General features: G+C 42.0%; 1 protein-coding gene across 2 annotated transcripts in view; it reads right to left on the reverse strand.

Annotated features, from left to right (window-relative positions):
* The window catches only part of CREB3L2 (cAMP responsive element binding protein 3 like 2), a 75,066-nt gene that overhangs the window by 6,721 nt on the left and 46,430 nt on the right, over positions 1-21,915 (reverse strand). Inside the window, exons 3-11 of one of the 2 annotated variants that reach the window (XM_053942822.1) lie at positions 17,013-17,179; positions 15,329-15,416; positions 13,426-13,604; positions 12,609-12,755; positions 10,858-10,916; positions 9,656-9,724; positions 2,430-2,529; positions 1,404-1,530; positions 521-746 (exon numbers count right to left, since the gene is read on the reverse strand). In XM_053942822.1, coding sequence (XP_053798797.1) covers positions 521-746; positions 1,404-1,530; positions 2,430-2,529; positions 9,656-9,724; positions 10,858-10,916; positions 12,609-12,755; positions 13,426-13,604; positions 15,329-15,416; positions 17,013-17,179 — 1,162 coding nt within the window. Of the gene's footprint in view, positions 1-520; positions 747-1,403; positions 1,531-2,429; positions 2,530-9,655; positions 9,725-10,857; positions 10,917-12,608; positions 12,756-13,425; positions 13,608-15,328; positions 15,417-17,012; positions 17,180-21,915 lie in introns of both variants that reach the window. The other variant, XM_053942821.1, reaches the window with a different exon arrangement.

Here is a 21,915-nt window from a genome sequence, read left to right on the forward strand (position 1 = left end):
CTTACATTTCTACTAAAATAGAGGGAATTCAGTGTAGGAACTTAAGTAGTCAGATAATTTTACATGGCTGTCTCTTGAGAATGAGTCCTGCAAACTTTTTGCAGCAATGCTTTAGTAAAATCACTGCTGTGAGAAACTCCAGCTCTTCATGCCCTAACCTCATTGAAATTCCAGTGAATCACAACCTCACACTTCCATACAACTGCCAAAAGCTTATTCCTTTGGGAAGCACACAAGTAAGTGCTTTAAAGAAGTGGGTAGGCCCAACTAACAGGCTTACAGGGGCTAGGTTTCTGGCAGAAGTACCGAGTTTGGTAGCTGTATTACTACAATTCTGTTGCAACCACTTCTCCAGAGCAACAGTGGCTTTGCCTATAGGGTCTCCGGATAAAAGCCAAACTCTTACTTTATGCTTCATGGTGCCCAGCATAGCTGAGCTGCTAGTCTAACCTCTGGCCTTCAGGCATGAACAAGAGTGACACAGAACACCCGTGTGACAAGCAGCCTACTCTGCACTCACCTGTGCTGCTGTAGGCCCAGCAGCACTGATTTCTCTAGCCTTGTCTCGTTGGCTATTGTGAACTGCATGATATCATCTTGCTGTGTCCCTGACACAGCCTCCAGGGACAGTGCTGTGAACTTGGAGGTGTCTGTTTGCCTGTCATTGCGATCTGCGAAGGAGATCGGGCTTGGTGGCTCCTCCAGTTGTTGAGGCTCTTCATAAATTAGCAGACTCCTTGACCTCACTGCATGAAAAGACAGAAGGCAAAATGAGATGAGCAACAGACAGCTCAGAGAACAGCCCTGGTCATTTCAGGAAATGGAAACTGTTAGGGCAGAGCCAAAGCTGCAAAGGCCTTTTCTTTTCATAGTGATTAACTGGCAATTTGGTAGCTAAAGAAAGAAACCACAGGAATGGTTCAGGTAGGGATCAAAAAGCTCTAAATTACTCACAAAACAAGAACAAAATTAAGTAATAACTTTGATAATATATTCGTTCATTATGGTTATGTAATACTAACAGTTTCCCATTCCATCCTTGGACTCTTTGGTGACACTGGCAAAGAAAAAAGCCACTGAAATAATTTGTGCATTTTAACAGTATGAACATTTGCTACAGAGTAGAAACCCTGCTACCTTTCACAGACCATTAACTTTAGTTCCACAAACGGAGGCAAAAAATTCTTTAAACAGAAGTACCAAGCAGGCCAGTGGGGAAAAGGTTTTGCTCATTTTTATGAAGTCTGCTGCCATCAGTATAGTTTACCAAGCTATCCTTCTTAGAAAAACACAGGTATATATTAAAAATGGCCATGCTTGTGAAGGGGGTTAGGAATGGCTGTGGAAAACAAGTGCTTAAGTACAACCAAGCAAAGAGCAAGACTGGAATAGCTGTCACTTACCAATGGAATCTGTGTAGGACTCCGGTGAGGAATGCTGCCTGGGCAACACCATCTTTGTAGCAGAAGGATATGGCCCATAGCTCTGAGAGAAGCTGCCAAAAACTACTGCAAAGCACAGCACCACCATCTGGCAAAGGGAGGATGCAGGAGAGGTGAGTGCACTTGACCCACATGCGCACATGAGAACTGAGACTTTATCAAAATAAATCACTTGAGGCCATCCTCACCACAGCACAGCTAGCAATGGCACCTATACAATTACAATTCAGTTCTTTAAAGGGCACATTTCAATGCTGGGGTTCATTTTCAATGTCTGCACCATTCTGACCAGCAGTCTTTTTTACTGACAAAGCTGAAATGCAGATAAAGCTGCCATGTGTGTTTTATAGGCACTGCTGAGGATTTCCAAGGTTATTCCTGCTGCTGGCCCCAGTCTTGCTTCCAAGTGAGGCTAGACTGGGAGAACAGCTTACGCCTTGTAAATGATTTCCATCAATTTACAGCACTTTAGGTATAAAGGGAACTTGATAGCTGAGTGTAAGGAGGGAAAAGAAAATGTTTCATTCTAGTCATTTTCTTATCTTGACTACTAGTACTGAAATAGGACAGAGGTAGATTTACAGCCTCAGTCATATTTTGATTTGGTTGAGAAAGTTTATTTTTATTGGTACCAAAAGCATCGAGCCTCAAAGGTCACCCTCATTTTCATTTTACAACCCTAGACACCATTTCCACCATATAATACTGCAGGAAATAATAAACTGGGTCCCTTGGAAGAGCATTGCTCCTTCTTTCATCACTGCAGCACCCAAGCAAAAGCACAGGCCCAGTCTCCTCCAGAACTCACTACCTTCCCACAATCATTAATCTTCATCAGTCACAAGTCTCACCTCTCTCAAAATTAAAAAATCATGAAAAGGAGTTCCCTAAGCTGCAAATTTACCATTGAGAGGCTTTGCAGAACAAGAGATGTGCCTTGAAAGAGTTTCTCATTCCCTCAGAATTCCCAGCCTTAGGGACACTCACCATAAGACAGGTCCCTGTTTGTGTGCTAGCTGCCTTACACGAGCGGGACACTTTGCCAGCAACCATGGCTTGGAGTCTCTGCAACTGCTGCAGAAGTGTTCTGGAAAGCAAAGACAACAGACAAGCATCACACACACTGACCTGATTGTTGGTTAAGTAGATTTTTTTTTTTGTTTCAAATGCCACACATGGCAATAATACAGCATTTAGTATAAGGTAGAGATAGTTAAAGTCTTCTCCTTAAAATTACTAGCAAGGAATGGTTTTAATTTTACAAAGTTTTTACATGTATTAGCACTGAAATGTTCAAGATTTTTTGCTTTTCCCTCAGCTTATGTCCCTGAGCAATTACTTCTCTAGTACTTTCAGTAAGTTCTTGTAAATAAAAATTGTATTTTCAGTGTTTCTTTACAAAATGGCACATTAACAAATGAAACTGCTCTGCATGCAAGTGACCAGTTGCATATATAACCTGACTCTATGTCATGAATTCAGCAGGAGTTTTGCCATTATCTTTAAAGATGCAAAATCAAGTTTATAACTGCTCAGTTAGTTATCAAAACCTTCAACTGCTCTAGTTGGTAATCTAATTGGTTATCAAAACCCCCTTTTCCCAAAATCTTGCTATTTATTTGTTTAGAACACATGCTAGCTGACTTTTAAAGAGAAGAACTTAAAACCAGACATAGGCACAGTCTTCACTTCTCACATTCATTTATTAAATAAAACACTTTAATGCTATTTGTTAAATCCTGAAGAGCTGACAAAAATTGCAGATGCTTCAAGTGGCTACTCTGTGTCTATCAGAGGTCCCAACCACAATGACAATTTTCTTGTGGCTGGATTCAACAGCCCCAGAGCAAAAGAGCCTTCCTGACTGTTTTTTTTTTTTTTTTTTGGGGGGGGGGGTTGGTTTTTTTGGGGGTTTTTTGGTTTTTTGTTTGGTTTGTTTTTTTGGTTTTTTTTGTTTTTTCTTATTTTGTTTGTTTGTTTTTTACTTTTTCTGCTGTAGCATCAATTACTACAGTCAGAATACAAGCAATTTAAATGGGAAATTATCTCAAATTATGATTGGTACAAGGTTTTCACAGCAGTTTTTTTTTTTTTTTAACAATCTATGAGCAACCCAAATGTCTGCCCTCAACACAAATACAGTATAATTTTGTATCAGGATGCTAAATTTTCTATTTGTTCCCAAGTTTACTTTTCACTTCTGTAAGTTTCACAATCTACTGTGGAGGATACCCCATAGAAACTCCAGATGACAGTTTTGGAGGCTGTTATGTCAAAAGCTAAAGCAAGAGGCAAGGTCAGGATGTCAGAGAAAATAGAAGGAGTATTTTAAGACCAAACTGGCTAAAAGCTAATTGTAGGACAGACCCAGAGGTGCCTTCACAGCTCAATATACACTGGTCTGCCTATTTTCATAGATTTTTTAATCATCAATGCTCATTGCTAATTAGGGTTTAATGAATTCAAGGACTTCAGGAATACATTCTGAAATGAGCACAAGGCATTCTCACAGCACAGATTTATCTGGGCCAGCAGATCCTTCTCAACTTATTAAGAAAGGATATCTTGAATGCTCTTGAGAGCATGGCTTACTCTGCAACTCAGTATTTAAAAAAGAGAGCAATATGCCCAATGCAATCCTTTATTCAGTAATACAGAGATCACAGGCAAATTAAGAGATACAGTGTCCACCACCTAAATGAGACCATCCTAATTCCCTGCTCCCTTTGGCATCTCTCCCCAGTTCCTCCTGACATCCACTGCATGGTATGGTGTTCACCAGACCTTTGCACATCATTTCCTGGCACAGAACACCTTGCCCACAGCATTCCCACCACGTGCCACCAGCTGTGTCAGACAGCAATGCCCTTTCAACCCTGAACTTTCTGTGTTATTTTGGAAGGCTAAATCTTTCCCCCATCTCAGGCCTGACTCACTGGGCTCAATGCAGAACAGCTCTGCAGAGTGAGGAAGAAGGAGCTCTCCTCCTCCTCAGCTCGGGGGCTGGCAGCAGCAGCAGCAGCCTTGAAATGCTGATCATTCTTGCCACTTTTTGTGGAGGCGTCAGCGAGAAAACAGCTAATGGCTGGTGAGGAAATCAACAGAGAAGAGGCAATTCTCTTCAGTTTGTTCATCTCTGCCTTTTCATGCTCAATTTTAAAAACTTGTTGGGCAGAGTGGGCCCAGAGAGCTGATTACAAAACAGTCTCTTTGGAAAGTGCAATTAGGCAGGTATTCTGAAGTCTCATATAGACAGAGGAAGATTCATCCTCCACCTTATTTACCAAATACCTTCACATAAAATGTCTTTCCTCCCCAAGTCATTTATCTGTTTGAGCAGAGCTACTGTTTCCTTCTCAACAGACAAGGACTCAGTGTTTGGAGTTGACAGGATACAGGTGTATTTGCAAACTGTGAGCAAGAACCGAGGCAAGAACAAGAAACAAGTCTGATCAGAGATGACATCTGTTTATCCTGCCACTGCCAAAATGGGACACTCCTTGGTGCATTTATTCTCTGTTTGAATCTGGAATGGTGGAAGACTGGATTCTGAGGTCAAAAGATTCCCATGCAAAAGCTTGTGACTGGACAGCTACAAGGGTGATCTGGACCAAGAGAAGCAAAAGGAGCACATCTGTGCTCTGCAGAAAAGGGACTCCCTTTAAGTACCAGTAGAAAGGCCACAAATGCTTTTAGTGGAATACACTGCCTATGGCTAAGTCCTAACAGGAGAAAATGCAATCCCAAGACAGCATGCTAAGGGGGTTTGCACCCACAGGGATTATTTTCACTGTGTCTGACACATTTCCCAGGGATATTCAATTAGAGGGTCAATTCCGTAGGAGGTGTGAGCATGCTTTCACGCTTTTCCCTGCCAATGGAAGCACCTCATAGGAAAGCTGTAAAGTGACTGAAGACTCCTGCACTTCCTTCCACATGCTGCCAGCAAACTCGGTCTGTCTGTGATGTCTTGGTTTTGGTGCATATTCACATATATTCATCTTCAGAAGAAGCCTTTTCACTACAAAAGTATGGCCAAACCAAGCCTTCCCTTCTGCTTCCAGTGATACTTTAATTAAGGAGAGAAAACTTGTCACTTCAGAACCACCTGGGAGACTTCCTCAAGTCAGTACTTCTGTTTAAAATCCAATATAGATTCAAACAAACAAAAAACCAACCAAACAAGACATCTTCTAAGGGACACCAAATACTTTATCTTAATCAGAAGTTTTTAGAGGATTATTCCTATTGTGGAGGAACAAAACCCAATTCTGATAAGGAGAGAGAAAAATTATTCTGTCTTTAAACTCTACACAGAGATTCCTTCTCTACCTGTCCCATTTATAGGAAAGGGGACAAATCCCAAAGTAAGGTTTTAACAAAAAGACCACTTAAATCCACTATCTTCCCTCATTTGAATTACAAAGAAAATCTCCAGCAATTTTTTCATAAAAGATGTTTCAGCATAAAAACCAATGTCCTCTTGGTCTGGAATTAAGGAGTTACTCCAGGGCTGCTAAACTTTGTCAACTATTGTAAGAGTGGCCTGAAGTTAGGTGCACAATATCTCATTGCAATTTAAACTTAGATCCTTTACTTCTTGAAAATAATTTGCTAAAATGACTGTACCAGTCTCAAATGAAAGAACAATCAATAAATCAGTGGAATCTGGCATCTTTGGTGCTGATAAACCCTTGGTGGGTCAGACTGATGTGCAACTTGATCTTTAGGTGACTGCAAGTTGAAGAAATGGAAGAATATCCCATTTTTATTTACAACGCATTGCCGTTAAGGTGCTTGTTAGTGCAGATCTACACAGCTGGCTACTGCAACTCCATGGGAGCAATTCTGGCAGCCACCTGCATTCATTGTCCATGTGTGACACTCTTAACCACACATGCACTGGATCCTATGTCTATCATTTCTCCAGGAAAAGAGACCATCAAGATACTTACAAATACAGACTCAACGAAAGTGCGAAGCAAAAGCACTTCTCAACACCTCATACCCAGAACCAGATGTTTTAAAATTGTCTTTAAGCCCAAACAGAGCTCCCAGGTAGACCATGCTGGTGTCAGAGGATGTTTGCAGCCCTCTGGATCACTGGCAGTCCCTGCCTTTGGTCTCAGTGCCAAAATGGGAGTGGGTCAAGCCTTCTTGGTGACTGGGACAGCTTAGTTCAATACCTAGCACCAGCTTCTTCTCACACCCTTTGCTATCTGTGAGAGCAGTGTCCAACATGCTTAGATGCTACTCAAACCAATGGCTCACTTGTGATTATAAGACAAAACAGATAAACATGTAATAATGTGCTTCCTTAGTTTTGAGAAAACTGCCTAGGAAGGAACTTGGACGGGTTTCTTTTAAGGGTCTGAGTCACGCAAATTAGGAGAGGTAACATATGCTAGTGTTCTAATACTAAAGCTGACAGAAATGCTGCACTCACCCACTCAGAGTAATGAGAATGAAAAACTCCAGCATCTTGATCCCCAGCCTCCTGCCTTGTCTTTTAAGATGTGTGAATGCCAAGGGAGATGCTCCTGGATGCAATTTTTTTGACCACACCTGCACCTTTGACATTACATCTTCAAACCCAGATTTCCAGGCTAAGGCTGGCTTTCAAGGAAGAATCTTCTAAATTTTTTCATGTTACTAAGAGTAACGAAGGAACACTTTTATCAGAAAAAAAAAAATCTAGTGTTTCCATGGTTTGGAGCCAGATTTTCAAAAGCAAGCAGGGTTTCCCTGAAGTCTTAGGTATGTATCTATTCAAATATTTTCTATATATAGATTAACATACTCTTAAAATCTGATTGCACATACTGAAACTGCTGTTCAGTAGTCGTATGTTTTGGAAATTGCTCTTCAGTTCCTCTCAATCCAGCTAGACTACACAAACTTGATAGTGATTGACAGTAATACATGTTCATTAACTTTTAGGTAAGCAACTATAGCCCAACTTTTCAACAAGGTAAAAATCCAACTTTTTCTATATCTACACTTGAAAGCATCATTTTAATATGTAACCCTAGCTCTTATTTTCCTGTTATCTTTTTTCCACTCTTACAATCTTTCACAACAGGAGAACAGCTTTGATGTTTGTAGATCTAATTTTAGATAATATGTTCAATAATGTCTTCATTTTCAACTGAAACAAAAATTCAAAGTTACAGCTCAAGTCAACTAGGCTCTGCTTTGGCCATATTAAATAAGATACATATATGCATAACTGTGCTAGGTACTTTGAGAAATAAAGCCCTAAACCTATAAAATCAGGCATCCGATGCACCAAACTGACACTAAATAACTTTGACCACCACTGCTCTGAATTTAGATTCCTGACTGTCTGTAGGAGATGGAAGTTCCAGCTACAGGATGCTGTGAAGACAAGTTCTGAAACATGTGAACAGTTTCTGAATGTCATGCCAAGGCTCTGTGCAAATACCAATGAGGAAATGAGACATTTTGAATTCATTGTAGGATGTGGATAATGTACATTAAACCAGGGCCTGGAACCATTCTCTGAATGAGACAGTTGCACAATTCTACAGTAAATAGGAAAAGTGGCTTTTTGGAGTTAAGGTGAAAAACTCTATAATATGTTATGTTACAAAACTGAGGTTTGATGAAAGCCGGCACTTCAACAAATTCCTCAGTACTTCACACATAAGCCTTAGCAGATTTTAGACACAGTTGATATCTAAATAGCCAAAACAGCATTACCATGAGTTACAAAAATTTCTGTGCAGAAGGATGAACATCTGCTTCTCTGCATGAGATTACATACACATCAATATCAATGCTATTGCAGAGGGAAGGAAACAATGCAACCCATCCCACATGGCCAAAGGATTTGGAGATCATATCACTTACCTAAAACTTTTTAGAGCATTTAGTATGAAAGAATTAAGATAATCAAATAATAGATAAGATGCTAAAGGTTCTTTCTGAAAGGATGGACAACACCAACAAAGCTTGAGTGCATCCTCAACAGATCAGAGATGAAAACAGCTGGCCAAATTTATCTTAACTGGGGAGAACAACTCCAGGGTTGATAGCATGTTGTCCCCAAGGGGATAATCTAGAGCTGCACCTTTTCTTAAGAGAGGTTGGCTTCAGTACCTTCTGGGACAGATTCTGGGTGAGACATCTCTACTCCACACCTACAGAATAGTTCCTGGTTCCTTTATGTCAAACCCTGGAGGACGATGTAAGAGGCAAAGAAATGGCTTGGCTCTCTCCAAGCAAGCAGCAGATGTCTTTATGCATGAGCAGTGTGTGGGAGACACTCTCCAGCAAGTCACAGTGCTACAGGGTCTGGCTTCATGAAATTAGAGATTGGATCCAGAGATTGAAACAACACATGCCACTCAATTAGCAATGCACTGGCTGCCAGATGAGCTCTAGGGCCATTTTCCATGATCGTGAGTCTTATCTTCCAAACCCAGCCTCCCCCCCACTTCAGTGTCACCATCATGCTCCTTGGCAATATTCAGCCATCACTGCAAATGCCTCTAACTGGGAAGTGTTAAGGGTGGGCTCATCTAGTACCTACTCACTGGAATTTGCCACACTGAGCAGAAGCCAGGATTGACACTGCACTCTCTCAGCTAACATCGAATTAAAAGCTTAGCTATCCAACATCTTCTGCCATGTGTCCTTTGAAAAAGCCACCGAGTAACCCATTTTTTTCAGAAATGAAGAAGCAAGAAGGTGATTTTCCTCTCCAAATGAAGGAAATTCTGGGGTGTGAGATAGTTAGAAGGGTGCACAGTAATTGCAATGACATCTAGTAGTGCATAAGGAGCTAATAATGACTCTTGAGTTTCAGCACTGTTATTTCTGGAAGCGTCACATCTCAAGTTAAGGCTTCCTGGTAAAATTTCAGTAAATAAAGATAATTGGGACAGCTAGACTGTAGGGTTTTTTTGTTTTGTATTACTACTTACATTCCCTTGGGCAGCAGAGGAACTCAGAGAAGAGTGCTAAAAGGTTTCTCAAGCACACCACAGGCTGGGGAGGCAGTTTAAGACATGACATCAAAACCTCCATGCTGCAGTTACAATAACTGGCCTTCCACATCTTTCTCTAATATGAACCCCCATCAGACACAGCTATTGTTCATATTTCAGTTGTTCTCTTAACCTCCAGATTTTCACTTTTCATGGTAATATCCCACTACCAAGTTTTGTTTGATGATCTCCATACCTTACCTGTTAGTGTTCTCCAGGACTTCAACCTTCTTACGCAGCTCACTGTTTTCATTTGAGCAGGTCTCAACTCTGGAGACAACACAATAAAAGAGAAATATAAAAACGTCAGTTATTTATTCAAGTGATTATAAAACAAGCCAAACTTGCTTTCACTGAGAGCTCTATGATCTTGCCTACATTTAAAGAAACAATTACGCCAATGAACTTCAGTCATAATATTTAATCATATTTCATAGTGTGAAACACAAAGCAAAAGTTGCATTAGCTGTCTGGGAAATGCCATGCTTTTGAAATCAGAGCCTCAAATTTCAAGTCTATGAGGGCTAATAAACCATGAGATTAAAGACAGTGCTCAAGACTGTCCCAAGATTCTACCCATTTCCAAACTGTCCCTGGAAATCCCCAAACTAAAGGACATTGTCATATAACATGTAAGAGGTCCAAGTAAAATATGTGACTCCTAAGAAAACAAACAGAACCATCCTGAATAGCTTCAAGAAGAAAAAAGGGAAAAGAAAATATCCTCGATATCTGGTATGCATGAGGTGGAATTTCAGAAGAGTAACTCTGAGCAAGTGAGACAGAGCTATAAAGAGACAAGAAAAAAATGGAAATTACATCAAGGATATCACCAAAGATGGTACAAGGGTTTTAACAGAACCATCTGGTGAATTGCATAAGAGTAATACTAGAATATTCATCTCCTGGAAGAAAGATTAATTTGGGATATAAATCACTAACTGGAGGTTTGGCTCCTGCTTGCTAAGGGAAGTCGATGGGTCACATGCTATTTTCCTGAGTCCTGCTTATTTTCCCAGGCAGTCCTGACTGACTCACCCACTTCCTATTTCTGTTTTCATCTGCACTAGAAGACAGTGTTTACTCACTCTGGATCCATCTTTCCCTGAACACTGCCTATCCACTAGGCCAACACAGTTGCCTGAGGCGAAGGCCAATACAGCTGGGTCTTGTCTAATTTAAGGTGTGAAGTGTTTTCTGGCAGATTAGCGACCCGCTGCAGGCAGGCACAGTCCTGACCCCGACAAGCAGCTGCCAGGAGCAGGGCCTTTTCTCAGTCACTGCCACGAGATGGCAGCTAGCACTCTGTGCATGGAACTGTCCCAGCAGCCACAGCTGGATCCCTTCCCAGTCCCACAACTAGTGCTATTGGCCTGCTTGAAACAGGAAGGAGGCTGGCTTACTTTTTTTCCAGACTGTCCATGTATTCTTTCTTTTTTCTTCTACTTTCCTGGGCAGAGATCTAAGGAAAAAGGATGAAAAACACCAAATATTTGCACAGAAAACAAAAGCATCAGAGACTAATTAATAAACTGGTAAAAAGCCCCAGTGTTATTGGATTCAAGATTCTGTCTTATTCTCATTTCTATTCCTGGCAAGCAAAGCACTGACTTGATCTATTTCCACATTCTGAAGCAAGGCTCCTCCTTTCACTCACATCACACAAAAAAAGATCATCTCCTGCTAACCTTAAAAAGTACATCAGATTCATCTGGAGAGAATATACCAGGAGAAATACCAAAAGATGATCCCAGGATGATGACCAAGGGACGATGTCATGCATCCGGGAGAGAAAAAGCCCACAAATATATTAGAAATGGGGTCCTGATGAACAAGTCAAACAACTGTCAGCAGTGTGGCCCTGTTGGAAAAGCAGCCAGCCGAACATGGGTCTGCATCAAGGAGATTGTAGTTAGCAGGTCCAGAGGAGTGGTTCTTCCCCCTCTATTCAGTGGCTGGAAAACCACAGCTGAGTACAGCAGTGCGGTCCATGGCTCAGAAACAAATCCTCTGCAGTACAGAAGCAAGCCCAGAGGCAGAGCTCTGCTATAATAAACATGCCAGAGCACAGGATATTTCAGGAAAGGAAGAAAAAGATGGGCTTGTTCAGATTGAAGAAGAGAAGGTTGAGAAGGGAATCTGATGTATTGCTGTCTTTAACTATCTCAGCAAACATGATGTCAGAGCTCTCAAAGGCACACAGGAAAATGGCAAGAGGCATCAAATACACGTTGCAGCAAAGGAAATTCCAACCACACATTAGGGATTCTAATTATTTGTTTTCACTACAAAAGTGGCCTAATATGGGAACATGGTGCCCAGAGACACAGGGGACTCATCACCCTTTGCAGCAGTGAAACGTGACTGGACAAGACCCTGAGCAACCTGCTCTAAGCTGACCCTGCTTTCCAAACCAGGGCTTTGACTAAAGGACCTCCAGATTTCTCCTCAATATAAATGATTCTATGTCAGTGGCACATGAAATGCACCAGATCACTTCAGACAATTTTTTAAAAACACAGTACAAGACCAAATTCCAATTTAGTGTGTCCAAATTTAAACTTCTATCTGCAAAAGCAGTAGCAGAATATCATAACCATTAAATATGTGCTAAAATCCTCTAGAACAAGTGAGCTGGCCAAGCCTGAAAAAAATTGCATTCTTCCCCATCACTAGGATCTTCCCCATGCCAGAAGGAAAAAAACCGAAACTTGTAGGGCATTTGGCACCTTTGATATCAACTTTACAAGTCCCTGAATTCAGTGTTCAAAAGACTAGTGCAGTGAAATACAGAGTCATATTTTAAAACAGGAAACAGAAAAGAACACCTTCCTCACCATGCAAAGAATACAGAGCTCTTTGCCTACCATAAGGGTAGGATTGTACTGATTTTTAAATGGAGCCAGGCCACAGCAACTTGATACCCTGCCTGCTAAATACTCCATTGTTAGTGGGGTCAGGTAAATACCTACACTGAGGCACACTCACACTGACAGACAATTTGATGGATGTGTTTAGGAACAAAGAAAAGCACTTTATTAAAAGACAACTTTCAGCATTCAACAGTACCATGGACCATGACTGCAGAATTCTGCCGCATTTTTTAAAATGAAGGACAAGTAGGAACCACCCAGCAAAGCTAACTAACATTTACCTTGTTTTTTATTTTCCTGCGGATTTTCTTTAGAACTTTCTCCTCTGCTTTTGTCAGGGGCAGTTTGGTAGGGATTGGGTAGCCCTCTGCTATCAGTGTCCTCTTCTCTTCCTCTGTCAGGATGAGGGGGCCAGTCCCCTGTAATTTCTTCAAGGGTCATAGAAATGAAATGAAATAAAATAAAAAAGTAAGTGCACACAGTCCTAGAAGAAAAGGTTGTTTGGGAGGAGAGGCAGCAGGTCTCCCACTTCAGACAGGACTAGGCCTACTAGAACAGCCTCCTGCAATCGGGAATGTGTGGAAGACCTTTCAGGTAACTTCCATTCTGAGTTCAAACCTTTGGGACAGGATTCTCTGTTGTTCTTGGGCCAGCTCTGTCCACACTGAGGCCAACAGTGTAACTGCCTTTGGCTCAGACAGGGAAAGAGACACATGAGAAACACTACTGAAAATCCCTCCCTAAAGATCACCAGCTGCTAATAACATGACAAGAGGACAGATGCAGATCTACCAGAGACAGGTCAACCCAGCAGGGCTGGGCCCTATGGCAAAACACAGTCCATGATGGGATAAACCTCATAACACCAGTGAACCCTGTCTCATCTTGGAGGAGAGGCACATGCTGTTCCCTGTGGGAACAGAACAGACCAGTGAGCAAGAATTACTGGATCTGCAGTTTTGACCAGAGATGAATTCATCGAAACAACAGAAAGTTAGCAAATCTCTGCCAAAACCAGTAATTAAAAAAGAAAAAAAAAAAAAAAAAAAAGACACACAGATAAATGGTGAAGAAGTGAAGAAAGCCAGCTGAACTCACATGTGGTGCAGTCAGGAGAGGGGAATTAGAGAGCATCGAAGCTGTGCGTGACGCAACCTTCGCCGCGGCCTGGAGCTGGATTGGGCTGGAAGGAGGGAGCGAGCGAGCTGGGCTCTGCCCTCCTTCAGAGTCACTGCCATGGCTGCTCGGAGGGGTGGGAGGCAAATGCAGGGGATCCACTGCTAAATGGCAACAGAGACAGAAAGTAACACAAGGGTTTAAGGGATCAATTAAAATTGCCACTAAAGCCACCACCACCACACAGTTTCCAGGACTAGGAGCGTCTGCTAAAAAATGGATCAAGCAGAAGTGGCAACTTGGAAGAGGTTCAGAGCATGCAGGTCTCCAAAGAAGGAATGAAATGCAGCAGCTATCTTTAGGTTTGACAGACAAAACAGGCCTCTGTGCATATGCTCCAGTCACTTCTACCTACACTTCAGCTCCTTCTTCAAATGCCTTGAGGTTCATGTATAATGTAAAGTACAAGTTCCCTGCTCCTGGGAAACCACATTAACAGAGGGGCTCTGAGCCAGCATACTTTCTCTCCAGATACAATAGTATTTTCTAACTTTAAACATTAGATTAAACAATCTGCCAGTATTTGCAAGGGAAGGGATCACATCCAAGGAGTTACATGATCAGGAAAGAGAGAAAGGCCTCCTAAGGACATGATTTGGCACGTCTGAGAAATGACTGACAACCTAGTGACAGCAAAGGCTTCAATGCACTGATGGAGCAGGAGCAGCACAGGCAGCCACCACAGGAACTTCTCTCCCACTGTCTATCTAGGGCCATATGATAACCTCAACTGCAGATAAAAGAACCTGCTCTAAAATTGTCAAAGTGCTGCTTATGACCCATTCTCATTAAAGGGACAATTTAGCAAATGCTCAAAACAGCCATAACTAAGTCACTTTTCTTCTGAGCTAAATTTACAGCAATTGAATTTTGAAATAGGAAGATACAGGGCAAATTTGCCACCTTCCACTTCTGTTATGCTTTGCAAATTTGAGTTGAAAAGATCAAATGGGTGGAGAGGGAGGATGGAAGAAAAATAGTAATAAAAAAATCTATAATACTCTTTTTGTCTCACATGTTAGCTTTTGCAGTTGCCAGAAGAAGAAACAATTTGAAAAACAGAAAGGCCCTTAACCCCATAAAGTGAGCAAACAAACCTACACCTGGGTTGAGATACAGCCTCCCTTTATTCACCTGCTACATCATTTGCTTCTCTCCCTAGAGCAGTACTACTCATCCACAGAAATTAATTCACTAACAGAATACCAAGTGTTTCTAACTGAAATGCAGCTATCTGCTCAGATCTCACACCAAATATTTGGCTCTTCCAAAGTTTTCTTGGCTTTAATTGTGTTTAGCTTTCAGGGTGGGTATCTTTGCTCCTCCTTTCATATTACAGTGCAAGTACAAAGAGATAATGATTGTTCTTAAAACTAATATGCTACAAACAGATTCACCTAACTTTTATTTTCATATGAACTCACATCCTGATTTTGCATCAGAGGGTAACAGTGAAGTTCCTTATATCTTAACTAAGTCTCCCCAAATTGATTTATTTTCTATCCTAAACAATCCTGTACTTGTTTAGGATAGAAAAAAAGTCCCTTTAGTACAATTATTAATACCCTACAGAGAAAAAGGGATCATTTTCTTTTGATGAAAAAGGGTGGGGAAAAAAAAAAAAAAGAAAGGAAAAAAAACCTCACATAAAGGCTCAGAGAGACTCTGGCTCTTCAACAGCCTGAGTTGAATCCCTATAAAACAACAGCTTCAGCCTAAAATCTAACATGGTGAATGAGAAATCCGAATATTTAATCAGGGTAAAGTACATTTATTGTACTTTCTGGACATCTACCCCTACATTTTCATTTGGTATTTAACAGACCTTCCTTAGAAGAGAGGTTCAGGAACTGATCCACTTCATGGGGCTCCAATTTAATCTCTGGAAGAACTTTCTGGGTCAGTGGTTTCATCTAGAAAAGAGAAATTAACAGTATGAAAACCTGGAGTACACATCTTAAAAATCTTAACAGAAGGACACAAGGATTACTTCTCCATAAATGGAGAGGTTTCCTCTCCTCCTGCTCTACCACAGGCAAAGCTTTAACTGCTTCACACAGTTTGCTAAACCAGGCTACAGAGAATACTGCCCTGACTACTCCCACTATGACTTTTCTTACTACTATATTTAGCTAAAATAAAAGATTATGCCTCAGAGATGACATTTCAGACTGAAAGCTAACATGTAACCCACTCAAATTACATCTCTTAGCAACAGAGCTGCTGCTAGGATTTGCTGGACTGCACGGTCTGTTTGAGCAAGGACAGAAACACCCCTGGGAGTCAGGCAGAGTGTCTTAAAGGCCATTGTCATCTGGGAGCAAGAGCAAAGTGCCAGTTGCTGAGCACCAGGTTTTGGGACCCAAGTTCCTTTCACAGTGGTGAGAAGCAGGAAAAGAGACAGTCACTGATGACTGAAGGTCAGAAGACACCTGGCTTGCCCCACGGACAAGGCTGGGGCACCAGGCTGCCAAGCTGTTGCCCAGAGCCTGTCTGTGTGCTGCAGTGCCAGGCCTGAGGAAGCCAGTCTGGCACAAAAACAGGTTAACTGCAGCCAAAATCTCCCTCAGTAACCTGTGTAACTAATCCATGCAACAGCAATGAGCCACCAGCAAGTCCCAATACTCTGCAAATCACAGCATCCCAAGCAGCAGCTTGGATGGGAACTATGTCCTGGGAACAGCACATTCAAGCTAACAGAAAATTATGGGAAACTTGTGCTTAGCTTTTTTCAGTTTCTCATAAAATAATTTCTGTTGCACATATTTCTGATCCACATCCAAGCAGAAATATTTATTTTCAGCATATATCAACTCCCTCTAGCCTGGACTGACATTGCATCCTGGCAGCTGACAATAGCCATGCCTCTTCCTCTACTAGTTGGGGACCTTGGTGAGCCACCAGCTGCTGCAGTTCATTCTCCTTAACCCAACCACAGCCAAACTAAGCTCTTTAGAATGCCCACTGGCTGTTCCAGCTGTGGTCAGAAAAACATCACAAAGCTCCTTGTGAAGCTGGTTGGTCCGGAAGTAGCAGCAGCTTGAAATGTCAAAGCTTCACATATCTGGCAAGAGTAACTTTGCAGGCAAACAGGGAAACTCTACAATCAATCCAAACAAGGAGTCTTGTTCTGCTTAGGGAAAGGCACAGCAGCATGAAATCAAGTTCTTATGAAAGACACTTAGCTTGGGCTTGATAGAGCAAATGGATTCGTCAGTTCAGGTGCAATTGGTTCATTAGAAACTATTCAAACATTTCTAGAAACCCAAGAGCCCCAGGCTTTGGGGCTAGCATAGAAGATAAAGTTGTGTATCCAGCCACTAAGAGCTAAAGATGCAGACAACAAGCTCTTACAGCAATAGTGGGACACCAGCAAACATAAAAACCATTGAAACAGACTGCAGTGTGCACCCTGGACTGCCAAGCTCTGGCACCAAGGAGGCTACACTGGAATGCAGCCTTAGGAGAAGCTGCAGCTAACTGTGCAGAGAGAACTGAGTCTGCAGTACCAGGGCATCTGTCTGTAGCTCAGGCTGCTCCCCCTCCAGCGACGTGGTCGTGACGGTGAGACTGACTGAGGGAGCAAGGCCTGATGTCTCACAAAGCCCTGGCTCAGTCTTTATTGCAGCTGGAGTAAACTCTGTAGCCAGACACCATTCCTCATTTTCCAGGTCACCTGCCAGGGAAGGAAATTGGACACCACATGTTTAGATCAGAAACAGAAAGACTACAAATGAAAATAATGTCATTCCTTCTCCAGCAAAGGGAAACAAACACAGAAGACATTTTAGTCTATCAACAAAACTCTGCCCTTACTATTCAGCTTTCAGTCAATGCAAACAACCACGCCATTTCAGGGCTGTAATCTAATCCTAGCCCCAGGATACACAGAGGAGCAGCGAGGAAAGACACAGAGCACTAATCACTGCACATTGCTGAAAGCTGCTAATGCGTAGCAGAACAAGACTAAACAAGCCACTGGGTAAAGCAGCCAGAGAGCCCTGTCCTAAACAGCCTAATGCCTGCTGACTCAGTTTATTCCTCCTTCTAATGATAGCCTTTAGCTGGACTTCTGCTGCTTCTACTGCTTGCAGGCAGCAAATAGCTCAAATGGTGGGATTATACTTTTAAGAACAAAGTATTTGTCGCACCCTTAACTTCATTTTTTTCCCCCAAGGATTCGTTTAGTACGTGCAAAAGAGGATACAGGCTTTGATGATTTCACAGGAGCACCAGTGCCATGGTGATCATGCTAATTTCCTCCACAGAGCCTCTGGGAAGTCACAGCACAGGATGCATATTTTATCTGACAGCAATGAAACATGCATCACATGTTGGCAGAATTATCCCCTAACTCCACTTACTGAAAGCTCCCTAGTCCAGAAAAAGCCATGCAACTTTTTTCTAGACAAAGCTGAAGGGTTTGCCCAGCATTGTCAAGAACTGGAAGAAGGTTGGCATGGTAAGTTTAGCTCCCCATTTCCATTCACTGTTTTACTTGCTGAAAAAGGACTTCTCTTCCAGGTCTCAAGTATAATAGAGTACCAAGAACTTAGGAAGACTCAACCTTTGAAACAAGTCCACAAGGCTATTAACAACCCCCTCTAAAAACACAAAATAATCAATTCCATTTTTGTCAATTGCAATTCTGCCTTAGCAAACTTCCTAGACCAACTGGAAGACTTTAGTCTTTCCTCTTGCAGGAGAATATCCTATACCAGGGGCACTGCATCTGAAAGATGCATGTGGCTCAGTCCTCTGCCATGACTGAGCAGTAGTTGTGAGAGTCATATCCATTAAATAGTGCAGCTGGAATCTCAAAGCAAATATACATAAAAGGACAAAGAGTGTTGATCTTTCTTTCAAAGCTTTCTACTCTCTTTAAACAGATTCTTTACTGCATATATGAAATTAAAAGAGAGAGAGCAAAACCATACACTGTGGGGCTGGAAAAAGCAACAGAGCTCTGAATTAACTGCATGCTGCACCAACATCCTGGGAGGCAGCCATGGGGCTGTGGCTGTGCCACCAGCATTCTGCAAGGCTGCACAAGGCCCTTAATTCACAGCTGAGTGTATCAAGCTGGTGAGATGTCAACAGAGTTCAGCTGCAAACAGGTAACAAAAATAAGAGTGGCTTACAGCCTGTGCTGCTGTGTGTCCTTGCTATTAAGACCACACACACACACAGAGCACACAGGCACTGGGCAGAAGCTGGGTGCCTGGAAGAAGGGAGAAGAATGCACATCTCCAGTGCTAAGTAATTACATTGTGCTGGGACCTAACCCCCACCACTGGCAAGGAAGGAGGTAATTTGAGTAAAGACACACCAAGGAATTAAAAATGAAAAATACGTATGCTGTAATCAGAAGCTCAAGAACAGCAAGGCCAGCACTCTGCCAGGTTAACTGCAGAGCAAGGACTAAACACCATAGTTAAGCTTCTGGAGAACTTACTCCCAAAGCTGCCTGGGAAATGCAAAAATAGAGGTATTTATGGGAAAAAATACGTAGGCTTGTCTAAATATTAACTCAGGAGAGAGGACATTGCTCTTTTTCAACCCTCCCTGAGCCTCTCTAGTCACAACACAAAAGCGCAGCGCCCTCCCAGCTTGCTGTGTATAATCATTCAGGTAAAACCTTTAAAGTGGTATCTGCCTGGAAATCCAGAATCCCTTGGCAAATGCAACTTTCAAATGCCTGTTTGGATAGCTTGAGTCAAAACTGGCCCCACATTGCCTTGTGCAGAGCCTCCCTTTGCTGCCTCTTGCACCTCTGGGTCGAGCTACCCTGGGGCAGTACCACTGTGAAGGCTATGGATAAATGAGAGTTATTAGTGAAGCCAGTAATTAGCCCTTAATTTTCTCAAATTTGTATAATCATGAAAGTAGAAGGGAAATTCAGCCATGGGTGACCAGCACAACAGGGCATGTCCTATAAGGATGCACTTCATGATGTTTATCACCTCTAATCCCCAGACTCATCAGGAATATTCAGATGCTCTAAGACAGCAAGATATGCTGGCCTTTGACTGGTCACTTCACTCCTCTGGAATCCATCATTTTAGTCCTCTGGAAGCCAACTTTGCTGATTAACCTGACATCCCTGCCATCACCACTTAGATCTGCATAAAGTGCTCAGAGTTATTCTAGGCTTTAAGCCAGTCTAACCAGTCTGTAGGGTTACAGACAGTTTTAGGCAACAGCAACACGCTGCGTTTAGCACTGCGATAATTCTGAACAACCGCATCTGGCACTTTTTTGACACTGCCTCTTACAATGCATGGTGACAGCTGTCATTCCAGATGAACAATCCTGTGAAAGGAAGTGATGGAGGACTGGTCAGATTTCACCTTGATAACTCTACTATCCACCCCCCCTCCCACCCCCCCATCTTTTTCCAAGTCGCTGTTACATATTCCCTACCAAGATCAGGGACTGTTGTGCTACAAGTTACTTTCTTTTGACATATTCTAGCTTCTGAAGTCACCAACAATACCTCCTCTGCTCCAAGAGACCTACAAGGACATTTCCCACTCTCCTTTCTCCTCCTCCTGAGCACAGCAGGTTGACATTATCTGAAAATCATTCTTAGTTTACTTTTACAATAGTTCCCTAGCATGTTAGTGTACCCTGCCACGCACTGTACTAGCAGAGCAAAGTGGCAACCCTCCTCCCAAAGCTCTCAAGAATGTAACACAAAATGAGAAGAACTTAGGCAAAGGGGAAAAAATGGAGCAGGCTAATAGATCAGTGGTCATACAGAGAGATATGGCATGCCCTCCATGGCAAGAGTATTTCTGATAGAGGGTTATAGAGAACCATGAGAGGAGGTTCTGCAGAATAATGAGAACAAGCAAGAAGGTGCATGTGAAATTCTGAAATGAAAAAGACAACAGGAGCTGGCTCAAGAGACCCACTGTAGGAAAAGGGAGGTAGGTATCTTTTCCAAACCAAGCAAGACATGCTGTGGTAAGAATAAATGACTGGTGTCAAGAAGTTAGAGGTGTTTATATTTATATCTGACATGATTCAGGAGGTACATGTGAACTTTTGAGCCACAGTCCAAAACAAGAAGCTGAGAGTGTTGCCTTATTCATATTTGTCTAGAATTTGTGCCATCTTCATGATGGTACAAATTCTAGACAAATATGAATAGGGCAACACTGCAGCCTCGAAGGTGAAACAAAATATGCTGCAAGTCATTCAGATATAGAGAGAAGAAAGCCTAAACAAGAGATTTGGCTCTCCAAATGGCTAAGAAAATATACATCCTAAGTATTGTCACTTTGGCTCTCTTGAAAAATCTCAGGCTTCAAAACAGATCACTGTTGAATAAGTGATCCTGGCTGTCAGTTCCCTCCCCAGCTGAAATTTTCTACAAACCTCAGAGCTCTATCATGTTTAGTTGGTCTAGACTGTTTAGATGAGTAGCATTCCCCTTTACCTACACTTTCGTAAGTCCATAAATGCTAGGCATTTTGGCACATGGAATATGTAATTTAGGGAGTCCACACAGTACTTGGCAAAATCCCAGCCAACACTACTACATGCAATGCACTGGTGCTGGTAAATTGCACATGTGAACTGAACACTCAGGTTGCAAAGCACCCAGGTATTAAGAAATACCTATGAATGTTTAACTCAGTGTCCTTTTGCACATCAAATACACCTAAAAATAGCAATGTTTTAATAATGTGACCAAACAATTTCTCTACAGAACCCATGCTTTATCCAACAAGCAGAATGCATGGTTCTTCACTAATTGAGAAGATGTTCCATGTTTTGTTCTTTGCACTGTCTCATGCACAGCCTCACCTCTCCTTTACCAAACACAATTCAAATTTTTTTCCCACAGGGCTATTTAATTCCCTCCTAGGGAAACACTCCACAACCTGAAATAATTTTCACAGTAGAGCTGAAAATTCAAATGAGACATAGAGAGACTAAGGCAAAAAAGTAACTAGTAATTTTAAATGGCCAACTAGAGACAACTGGAGACAACTGGAATTGGATTTTTCAGATTATTTAGCCCTGTTACTATACTAAAATCCAGCAGGCATTGAGCTTTCAGGTTGGGCTGTGAGCATCTACCACTGCTGCAAGTTAAACATCAGTTTCAACTCAGTCATCCAAAAAAACCACAGCCACCCAGGGTTTGTGACACATGCACCTAAGATCTCCTGTGTCCAAGACTACAACTACATTGCTTCAGAAAGCTTTTGTGTGCCTATTCTGTCATCAAGCTTGTGCCTCTTCTCCTGCAGACTTGATGTGCTCCTCCAAGCATCACAGCTGTAGCTGTAATGAGGGTGTGCGATTTAGGCACACGTGAAAAACACACAACCAACAACGGCTGTGTTTTTACGTGTCATAATTAATAGATACCATTTCTGTGTTTATAAAAAACATTTT

Source organism: Vidua chalybeata, chromosome 5 (assembly GCF_026979565.1).
Source record: "Vidua chalybeata isolate OUT-0048 chromosome 5, bVidCha1 merged haplotype, whole genome shotgun sequence".
Lineage (NCBI taxonomy): Eukaryota > Metazoa > Chordata > Aves > Passeriformes > Viduidae > Vidua > Vidua chalybeata.